An 11,782-nucleotide genomic window follows, 5' to 3' on the forward strand; every position below is an offset into this window, starting at 1 on the left:
ACCTGTGATCAAGGATGTGACACTGACGTTGAACGAAAATCGAGTCTATGTCCCCTATTCAGTTACAACATGAACAAATCCCATCCAGCTCATTGGCTAACCACTGTCAAACAGCAGGTTCATCAAAACAACAATCTACAACGCTGGAAGTAACATTGCAGAAAGAAATGAGAACTCTCACCTGTGATCGTCTGTGATATCCAGCCTCATGTCTGATCCTCCACAGATTAAATCATCCAGGTTACGTCTTGTGTGGTCTCCCCAACTCTGCTTCCCCCCTTCCAACCTCCTTGCAGACTCCACACCCCTCCCACCACTAAAATGTCCCAAATACTGGACAGTATTGACAGTATTGCCGGACTATTGAGTGCAATCAGTGTTTACTGGAGGATCTTGCAGGGTCAAAATTGTACACCAGGTTGGGGAGGGAGGCAGCAGAGCGACTAAAAAAGACACACAGTCAGTCTGTCACCTATGGGGGATTGAATTTCATGAGAAAGGGCTCCAGCTGCCCTGAGCTATGCCTACGCTGCACACTGGCCCAGCTCCTGGCCTCAGCTCACTGACCTTCATGATAATACCCATTGTCGAACTGTGTTCGCAAAACAATGAATTTGGCACCACTTTGGAAATTATTTAAAAAAGTATATTCAATTCCTGAAATAAATCATTTGTTCACCAACATGTTTTTTTTTAATCCCATGAGTTTAGATTTTTATAATGTCAGATCTAAAATTAAAAACTGACTGGAGTATCAGATCACCTTGTAAATATCTCACGGGGTCACAACCCAAAAGACACAAACACCAGGGCTCTTGAACAACAAACATTTATTTCTGTTTATATTTTTCTTGGATGTTGAAGGCGGGGTTTGGAGAGTTGGTGGTGGATGGGACTGTACAGCTATCCTTTAATTGGTCAGTGCTGGAGTTCACGGTGTTCTTAGTTTAGCAAACCCTTTATTTATTGTCACGGGGATTGGATGCCTTTGCTATCTCTCTCTGATGAACCTGACTTGCCTCACATTCCAATCTTTCTAAAAGTAGCCTGCCTTCTATTGTGCAGCTGCTTGACAATGTGATTGATACTTTCCCTTCATTAGGGTTGAATGGCTGATAACTGGATGATTTCAGCAAGTTTAGATCTAAAAGAGGAGGAATGTGTCTTTATCTCTCCTCCTGTACTGAAGGTGCTGTTTAACAGCCACCACCCACCTTCTCCACCTCAGCCTGTGTGGACACTGACATCGATCTGACTTTCCCCTGTAAGAAACTGGGGATTGGAGTTTGACTTCCCACTTGATTTTACTCTCTGTGGGTCACTGAATGGGCTGTAAAATAGACATTCCAATCGATCCTATGGGATTCCTGTCTCCAGGTAACATGTTATAACACCCCAGGAGGGCTGCTAACACAAGGCACAGGTGAATGCATTCCTGCTCATGCCTGACCTCTGCCAGTTGGGCTCCCTGCAGAAATCCTTTTCCTTTTCTTGCTTGGATCGGTAGTCGCCTCCACCCCACCCTTCTGTTTCCTCTACCCCCACAGCACAGTGATACAACTGGGTGTCAGCCCCATGACCTCCGTGCCCCATATGACTGAGTGGATCTTCTCTCAGGGCTCAACGGCAACATTCCCAGCTCTGAAAACTCCCACCTCAGGCATCCCACTCTGAAAACCTGAGTACAGAATCCAGTCTAACACTCCAGTGCACTACTGAGGGAATGCCTCCATGTTGGAAGTGTCTTCTTTCAGATGAGACATTGAAACCCAGTCCGCCTCTTAGACAGAAGTAAATAAATCTCACAACATTATTTTGAGGAACAGTATGCGAGTTCCCCGTAGTGCCCTGGCTAATATTCATTTCTCACTAGAAATAAATTATCTAGGCATAATCACATGGCTGCTGGTAAGACTCTCAAACTGACAGTGACTACACTTGAGAGGGTTTACCCACTGTAAAAGGTCTGTAATACGTTTGTGAAAGTTGTGAAAGTATAAATGTAAACCTTCATTTCAGTGCCACACAGGACTGAATATTCACAGAGTGAGTTTCAAGAGAACTATGCAAGTTTTGTTTGAAATGGAAACAATTGCGAACTGTGCTGTCATTTTCATGTTTCTTACCCACAAAGGGGGCAGGAGAGACGTCCTTCCGAAGCTCTGCCCCGCAGGCAGGTGGCGCAAAAGGTGTGGTAGCAATCCAGGAGGCAGGGGTGTTCATATTGCTCATAGCAGAGGTGGCAGACCAGAGGGTGACAGTTTGCATTATCCAAATCGTACAGGTTATCCAAGGGAGAAAAGATACCCCCAGACATCTGCAATAGAATTTCTGGGATCACTCATTGTTTCAAAGCATAGACGTAAATGATGTATCACCTTTCCCCAACACCCAAACCTGTTTCACACCCTGTCCCACTGTTTTATTTATTCTTTTTCATGGGATTCACTGGGCTTTTGTTGCCCATTTCTAATTGCCCCTGAAGTGAATGGTTTGCTAGACCAATTCTGAGGTCAGCTAAGGATCTGAAGTTATGAGTCTGAAGTCATGAGTAGGCCTGATGAGGTGAGGATGGCAGTGTTCCTTCCCTTATGGACATTGGTGAGCCAGATGGATTTTAACAACAATGATGTAAGATGATGATTGTTTCATCATCATCATTACTCACATTAGCTTTCAACTCCAGTTTTATTAATTGAATTAAATTTCTACAGTTGCCATATTGGATTTTAAACCGAGGCCTCTGGATTACTAATCCTTGACAATAACTCTACGTCATCTTCTCACCAATCCCATCCTTTACCCAATGCCTTCCTACATCCAATCCCATCTAACCTTCATATAGCTGACTACATCCCCTACGCCTGAAATTCCCCTATACCCAACTCTCTCTTAGCACTGACCCAATCCTACACCCAGCCCTCCTATATACCCGAACCCATTCCTACATTTGAGCCTGTCTTAAATCCGTCCATCCGACATACCTGACATTATTCTATACCTGATGTTCCTTCATACCTGACCCTGTCCTAGACCTAATCTTTCCTACACCCAACCCTCTACAAATCCCAACCCACCATACACAACCCTGCTCTAGATTTGACTCTTTCCAATATCCAATTTCATTGTGCACCTGACTTTTCCTTACACATTTATTCCCATTTCCCCACCACATCCAACCTTCCCCTATATCTGGACTGTTCTCTCGACCCAGCCCTGTCCTACACTGCTCCACTCCATATGATTCGGTATTACTCAAACAGGCTTTGGAATAGGGGATACTTACTCCGTGCTGAATTACAGTCAACTTTCTCAACACGGAAGTTTGACAATGACTGTTGCCGGTTATTGTCACCGTGCGGGAAAGAGGACACTGGACACAGTCCTGATCTTCTTTTCAATTAAATATCACACATATCCTTTCCAGCAAGGGGCCAGCGACGGGTGATTGAAGGGGAAAACTTGTCCAGCCAAGACCCTTCCTACTACTCTGGCTTAGTACTACAGAACCTGAATACTACTGAAAAGGACATTTTATTAAAGCTTTCTGTCTTGTACTTATCAGGACAATTTGCAAGAATACTAATTCCGGGGAAAACTAACATTCATTCTGCACGAGTAGAGATTGATGATTGTTTGGCTCCTCTTATCCAGTACAATGTATGATTTCCCCTTCAACTGTGACGATTACAAAACAGAAAGATTAATCAAATGTGTCTCTTTTCAGCAATACTCAAATACCAGCTTAGATTAAACTCTCATGAGGTAATACATTTACTTGAGTGTGTATTTATAGGAAAACTAGTTGATCTCCATGGAGGTACACACAAACAGACAGGATCAAACATAGACTTCATGTGAAAATGAATAGAAAATGGGAGAAATTGGAGTAAGGTAAACAGATTTAGAATGTTCAACCATATATGGATTACTTTGTCTACTCTTTACAACAAAGATACAGAGGCATTGAGGAGGTTCACAATAGATTATTAGGATAAAGCAACACCTGCTCAGCAATAACCTGCTCAGTGACATCTATTTTGTGTTCTGCCAGGGTCACTCAGCTCCTGATCTCATAACAGCCTTGCTTTCAAATATGAGCAAAAGAGCTGAATTCCAGAGGGGAGGTGAGAGTGACAGCCCTTGACATCAAGGCCACATTCACACAGTCATAGAGATGTACAGCATGGAAACAGACACTTCGGTCCAACTCATCCATGCCAACCAGATATCCTAAAGTTTAGGACCTAAACTAATCTAGTCCCATTTGGCATCACTTGGCCCATATCTCTCTAAACTCTTCATATTCACACACCCATCCAAGTGTCTTTTAAATGTTATAATTGTGCCAACCTCCACCACCTCTCTGGGAGCTCATTCCATACATCCATCACCCTCTGTGTGAAAAAGTTGCACCTTAGGTCTTTTTTATATTTTTCCCCTCTCACTCTAAACCTATGCCCTCTAGTTCTGGACTCCCCCACCCCAGGGGAAAAAACCTAGTCCATTTACCCTATTCATGCCCCTCAAGATTTTATAAACCTCTATAAGGTAACATCTCAGCCTCCGATGCTCCAGGGAAAGCAGCCCCAGCCTATTCAGCCTCTCGCTGTAGCTCAGATCCTCCAACACTGGCAACATTCTTGTAAATCTTTTCTGAACCCTTTCAAGTTTCACAACATCCTTTCAATAGGAGGAGACCAGAACTGCGCACAATATTCCAAAAGTGGCCCAGCCAATGTCCTGTACAGGCAACATACTCAATGCTCTGACCAGTAAAGGAAAGCATACCAAACATGTTCTTCACTATCCTATCTATATGCGACTCCACTTTAAAGGAACTATGAACCTGCACTCGCAGGTCTCTTTGTTCATCAATACTTCCCAGGACATTTCCATAAGTGCTTGAGTCCTGCCCTGATTTGCCTTTCCAAAATGCAGCATCTCACATTTATCTAAATTAAACTCAATCTCCCACTCCTCAGCCCATTAGCCCATCTGATCAAGATTCCATTGTACTCTGAAGTAACCTTCTTCGCTATCCACTACACCTCAAATTTTGGTATCATTTGCAAACTTACTAATGATACCTCTTATGGTCAATCCAAATCACTTATATAAATGACGAAAAGCAGTGGACCCAGCACTGATCCTTGTGGCACTCCACTGATCACAGGCCTCCAGTCTGTAAGACATCCCTCCAGCACCACCCTCTGTCTTCTATCCTCGAGCCAGTTTTGTAGCCAAATGGCTAATTTTCCCTGTATTCCATGAGATTTTACCTTGCTAATTAGTCCACCATGAGGAATCTTGTCGAACACTTAACTGAAATCTATATAGATCACGTCTACTGCCCTGCCCTCATCAATTCTCTTCAATACTTCTTCAAAAAACTCAATCAAGAGGCATGATTTATCATGCACAAAGCCATGAATATCCCTAATCAGTCTTCCCTTTGCAAATAAATGTAAATCTGTCCCTCAGGATTCCCTCCAACAACTTGCCCACCACCAATGTCAGGCTCACCTGTTCTCTGGCTTTTCCTTACTACCTTTCTTAAATAGTGGCACCAAGTTAAGCCATACTCCAAGCTTCCTGCATCTCACCTGTTAGTGTAGCATCAAGGGGCCTGAGCAAAGCTGGAATCAATGGGAATCCGGGGGCAAACACTCCACAGGCTGGAGTCATAACTGGCAGGTAGGAAGGTGAATGTGGTTGTTGGAAGTCAATCACCTCAGCTCCAGGACATCTCTGCGCGAATTCCTCAGTGTAGTTCCTCAGGCCCAGTCATCTTCAGCTGCTTTATCAGTAACCCTCTGTCCATCATAAGGTCAGAAGTGGGGATTTTCACCAATGATTGCAGAATGTTCAGTATCATTCATGACATCTCAGATACTGAAGAAGAGCTCATGCCCGAAACGTCGATTCTCCTGCTCCTTGGATGCTGCCTGACCTGCTGCACTTTTCCAGCAACACATTTTCAGCTCCATCTCAGATACTGAAGCAATCCATATTCAGATGCAACAAGATCCAGGCTTGGGCTGACAGGTAGCAAGTAGCATTTATGCCACACAAATACCAGGCAATAGTCATCTCCAATAAGTGACAATCTGTTCATCACCCTTGTTATTCAATGGTGTTACTATCACTGAATCCCTCACTATCAACATCCTGGTTTATTTATGGTTACCACTGACCATAAATTCAACTCGCCACATAAACACTGTGGCTACAAGAGGTGGTCAGAGGCTAGGAATACTGCGGCAAGTAACTCACCTCCTGACTCCCCAAAGTCTGTCCATCATTGACAAGCACAAGTCAGGAGTGTGATGGAATACTAACACTTGACCAGATGGGTGCAGTTCCAACAACACTTAAGAAATTTGACACCATCAGGACAAAACAGCCTGTTTGATTGGCACAACATCCACTCCTCCACCACTGACGCTCAGTAGCAGCTGTGTGTACTATCTACCATCCTGACTTGGAAATATATGACCATTCCTTCAGTATTGCTGAGTCAAAATCCTGGAATTCCATCCCTAACAGCATTGTGGGTCAACCACAGCAGGTGGACTGCAGCGGTTCAAGAAGGCAACTCACCACCACCTACTTAAGGGCAACTGGGACAGTCAATAAATGCTGCCCTGCCTGCAACGCCCATGCCCATGAGAAAATATGCTTCTCAAGAATAACTGAGCAGGCCTCTTTTGTCCTCTGGAAAAGAGGAGACTGAGGATTGACCTGGCATATGAAATTAGATTAGATTACTTACAGTGTGGAAACAGGCCCTTCAGCCCAACAAGTCCACACCGACCCGCCGAAGCGCAACCCACCCATACCGCTACATGTACCCCTTTTTACCTAACACTACGGGCAATTTAGCATGGCCAATTCACCTGACCTGCACATCTTTGGACTGTGGGAGGAAACCGGAGCACCCGGAGGAAACCCACACAGACACGGGGAGAATGTGCAAACTCCACACAGTCAGTCGCCTGAGTCGGGAATTGAACCCGGGTCTCTGGCGCTGTGAGGCAGCAGTGCTAACCACTGTGCCACCGTGCCGCCCACAAATTATGATAGGGTAGAAGTAGAGAGAATGTTTCCAATAGTAGTGAGTTCAAATCTAGAAACTATTAATACAGGAGTTCCTAATAATTCCAATAAGAAATGCAGGAGAACCCTCTCTACTCAACAGAATGATTAGTATGTGGAACTTGCCATCACAAGAAAGATTGAGGCAAATAGCTGGATGTTAGATAAAAAGAAACACAGAAAATACTGGAGAAACTCTGAAAGTTTGGCAGCATCTATGGTGAGAGAAATACAGTTAATGTTTCAGGTCCAGTGTGACTCTTCCTCAGAATTGGAAGTCATACAGGACTCAAAACATTAAGTGTTTCTCTCTCCACACTTGTTGCCAGACTTGCTGAGTTTCTCCAGTATTCTCTGTGTTTGTTTCATATTTTCAACATCCAGTATTTTGCTTTTATTTGGATATTTGATGGATTAAAATAATAGATGGACTGAAGGGAAACTGGATAAACACCTGACTAAGTAGGAATTGTGTGAGTGTGCTGCTGGGGTGATAATGAAGAGGGCTGAAGGAACCTTGTATGGAAATGTAAATACCAGTAGGGACTTGGCGGGCTGAACAGCCTGTTTCTCTGCTATCATTTTTATTTGACATTCACAGGATGTGGGCACATCGTGGGCATCATTGATAAGGCCAGCATTTACTACCCATTCCTAATTGCCCAGATGGTAATTAGCAGTCAGCCACATTGCTGTGGGTCTGAAGTTACATGTAGACCAGATCAGGTAAGGAAGGCTGATTTCCTCCACTAAAGGGCATTTGTGAACCAGATGGGCTTTTTCCAACAGCTAACAGTGGTTTCATGATCACCATTAGACTCGTATTTCTAGATTTTTATTCAATTCAAATTCCAGCATCCCCTATGGCAGGATTTACATATTGAGATTGAGAGAAGGCATTAATACTACTCAGCCATGCCTCTCCATAGTAATTCAATCCCAGTCTAAAATCATACATGATCTTTGTTTCTATGTTTTATTATAAATTAATTTGTCAACATTTATAAGAAAAACTACTTATATAAACTTATCCTGCTCTAATTGTTCCCTCCAACCAGTAGTGGCATTGCAGTACCGTATCTCCATTGGTGGAATGATGTCAATACAGTGTGACTGTTTATATAGGTACTTTCTCTTATAAATAGGGACATAAGAACCCTTAATGGAAAAGATTGACAGGAAGTATGCACAGATGTAATTTTTCATGTATCATGGGAATGTCATCAATTTTTAAAAAAATTATGATTTATATTTTTAAAGTTATCTGCATTATTTTTAAAAAAGTAAAATTGCAATTGAATTATTTCATGGCTCCATTAGTGAGAATTTTTTGAGAATGATGCTGTTTAATAATTACTTCACAAATGTTAGTCAGATTATAATGATGTGCTTTATTAATTGTAATATTATAAAACACATCAGTGTATGCAGTAAATATTCAGCATGCAATAAGCCCAATAGTTTGTTTCAATCATCATTTGCGAGAAATGGAAATTAACTAAACGTCTGAATTCTGCTTCAATTTAGTAATATTCTAAAGATATACTTGTGAACCTTATTCTCACAGCAATATTTTACTGTGCTATATTCCAATGCTAAAAACAGGCTCACTGAAAGAAACAACCAACAGATCTCCAAGCAAGTACAAACATCACAAACTGAAACGACACTCATCCATCTCACATCACACAGCACATTTTATTACAACACCAGACATTAGTGATTTTAATAAGAGGAGCTGGAGATGTTATCTGGGACTCGGTTGTGTTCTCCTTACCTTGATTCTGTCTCTCTGGCCTTGGGCTGGTATGAGAGAAATCTTTGAGCTCTTTTAGAAAGCAGCTGCCCAATGACGTCAGGGACTCATGAACTTGTGTCCTTCACTGGAAAGTTCCTGGATTATCAGCAGTCTGGAGATTGGTTTGGGATTTGGCCTTCTGTTTTTTTTTCCCCTCGTATGTTTTATTTCAGCAAAGTGCTACTGCAGAAATGATGGTGAATTTTATTACTATGTATGAAGAAACGTTTTTTTCATTTCACTTTACATGTCTCAAACATTTTTCCTACAATTCTAAACAACTTTCCACCTCTGCCACAGCACTGAAAATAAACTAATCAAAGCCACATTCTTTGTGACAATTACCATAATAAACCAGCTACCATCATCTTTCTGCATCTCTCCACAGTCTTTGACAGGTGGACCACACTGCCCTCCTCCCAAGCCTCTCCAATGTAATTGAGCTGGGTGGGACAGACCTTGCCTGTCTCCATAATTTATCTATTCAGTCATAGCCAGATAATTTCCTGCAAAGATTTATTTTTCTGCTTCTGTTACTTTGAATTCCCCAAGGTTTTCTCTGAGTATTTCTTCCTATTTCTGTTGCACATGCTACCTCTAAGCAACTTCACCTGAAGCCATGAAGTCAGGTTCCTTTTCACAGGTACATGAACAATACCCAGCTCTACCTCTTCAACACCTCTCTCAACCCCTCCACTGCCTCTGTATTGTCAGACTGCATGTCCAGCATTTAAGCTTAAATGATTCCATCTCAATCTCTGGATGCTATCTCAGGCTGAAACAGGTAGCTCATATCCTCAATGTCACATTTGATCCTGAGCTGAACTTTCAAATGCATATCTGTTTCATTAAAAAGATCATCTATTTCCATAATATCATCTATCTCTGCAACTGCCCCATCGCATCTATTGTTGAAATATTCTTTCATGTATTTGTTATCTCCAGATTTGACTATTCCAATGCTCCTTTGAGATTAGATTAGATTCCCTATAGTGTGGAAACAGGCCCTTCGGCCCAACAAGTCCACACCAACCCACTGAAGAGTAACCTACCCAGACCCATTTCCCTCTGACTATGGGCAAATTGGGATGGCCAATTCACCTGACCTGCACATCTTTGGTTTGTGGGAGGAAACCGGAGCACCCGGAGGAAACCTACACAGACACGGGGAGAATGTGCAAACTCCACACAGACAGTCGCCCGAGGCTGGAATCGAACCCGGGTACCTGGTGCTGTGAGGCAGCAGTGCTAACCATAGAGCCACCTTATAAAATGGATTAATGGTCATCATTAGATGATTGATTCCAGATATTTATTGAATTCAAATTTCACCATCTGCCATGGCAGGATTTGAACCCAGAATGTTGCTTGGGGCTCTGGATTAACAGTTCAACTATAATACCACTAGGCCATTGCCTCCCCACAATAGTCAGCCTCCATATTGTCTACACTATAAAAATATCAACTCATTCTTTACACAACTTTGAATTGCTGCTATAACAATGTCTATTAATTATCATTCTTTTATTACACTGTAATTTGCATGTTTTGCACTTCATATGCACTTTATGCCACCCTTTGTATGATCGTGTAGTTTGTTTTGTCTATTAGCATCTTGGACCTGGAGGAACGCTGTCTCATTGTTTACCGTATCAGTTATATATGGTAGAAATGACAAATAAACTCTGTTCTACTCTTATGGAAAAAACTCTGGTTCCATTGCCTAAGTTGCACTAAGTACCCTTCATCCCTTGTGAATGCTGATCTGCATTGACTCACGGTCTACCAATGGCTTAAGTAGTGTTCACATCCCTTCATGGCATCCCTTCGTCCTTATCAGTGCCATTCCTCCAGTAAATCTTTCTTTCAATTTCTCTTTATTGTGGACTGTCTGTTTACTGCACTGTGTTCTCCCTTCAAGATTGTTGTGCGGCTGAGCAAGTGAACACCTTCACAGAATGTTGCATGTGCTCAAATTCATTGCTACATTATGTAACATTCAGGGTTGCTGTGTCAGTGCACATCCATACAACCCAAAAACCCCTTTGGATCTCTGAATTCTTCTGGTTCTGACCTCTTGTTCATCTGTGCCTTTCTTTGTCCTATTAGTTGAGGCCAAGGCTGCAGCCATCTAGACCTAAGTTCTGGAATTCACCTCATCACTACCACTCTCTTCTTTGAGTCCATCATTGAAATCCACTTTGATGAAGCTTAGTTACTTGTTGTAATTGCTGCTCCATTTGCTTGATGTGCAATTTGTCTGATTACATTCCTGTTTCACCTTAGAATGTTTTCCTTCATTGAATGCCTGATATAAGTGCTCTTTGTTACTGGATCATTGTAGGGACACTTTAAACTACTACATTAAATGTTTTGTGCATTTGACTGTATAGACCAAAGAAGTAAATTCACAGTGGCACAGATATCAGTTGAAAATGTGTTGCTGGAAAAGCGCAGCAGGTCAGGCAGCATCCAAGGAGCAGGAGAATCAACGTTTCAGGCATGAGCCCTTCTTCAGGAATGAGGAAAGTGTGTCCAGCAGGCTAAGATAAAAGGTAGGGAGGAGGGACTTGGGGGAGGGGCGTTGGAAATGCGATAGGTGGAAGGAGGTCAAGGTGAGGATGATAGGCCGGAGTGGGGTTGGGGGCGGAGAGGTCAGGAAGAAGATTGCAGGTTAGGAAGGCAGTGCTGAGTTCGAGGGTTGGAACTGAGACAAGGTGGGGGGAGGGGAAATGAGGAAACTGGAGAAATCTGAGTTCATCCTTTGTGGTTGGAGGGTTCCTAGGCGGAAGATGAGGTGCTCTTCCTCCAGCCGTCGTGTTGCTATGGTCTGGCGGTGGAGGAGTCCAAGGACCTGCATGTCCTTGGTGGAGTGGGAGGGGGAGT

General features: G+C 42.8%; 1 protein-coding gene across 3 annotated transcripts in view; it reads right to left on the reverse strand.

Annotated features, from left to right (window-relative positions):
- The window catches only part of rnf207b (ring finger protein 207b), a 37,152-nt gene extending 28,160 nt beyond the window's left edge, over positions 1 to 8,992 (reverse strand). Inside the window, exons 1-2 of one of the 3 annotated variants that reach the window (XM_043675979.2) lie at positions 8,876 to 8,992; positions 2,127 to 2,317 (exon numbers count right to left, since the gene is read on the reverse strand). In XM_043675979.2, coding sequence (XP_043531914.1) covers positions 2,127 to 2,317 — 191 coding nt within the window. In that variant the 5' untranslated portion in view covers positions 8,876 to 8,992. Of the gene's footprint in view, positions 1 to 181; positions 706 to 2,126; positions 2,318 to 5,606; positions 6,091 to 8,875 lie in introns of those variants that run through there. The other 2 variants (XM_087980418.1, XM_043675981.2) reach the window with 2 other exon arrangements.
- Between the last annotated feature and the right edge of the window lie 2,790 nt (positions 8,993 to 11,782).

Source organism: Chiloscyllium plagiosum, unplaced genomic scaffold (genome assembly GCF_037043375.1).
Source record: "Chiloscyllium plagiosum isolate Xiang-an unplaced genomic scaffold, Cpla_swu_hap1 HiC_scaffold_37, whole genome shotgun sequence".
Lineage (NCBI taxonomy): Eukaryota > Metazoa > Chordata > Chondrichthyes > Orectolobiformes > Hemiscylliidae > Chiloscyllium > Chiloscyllium plagiosum.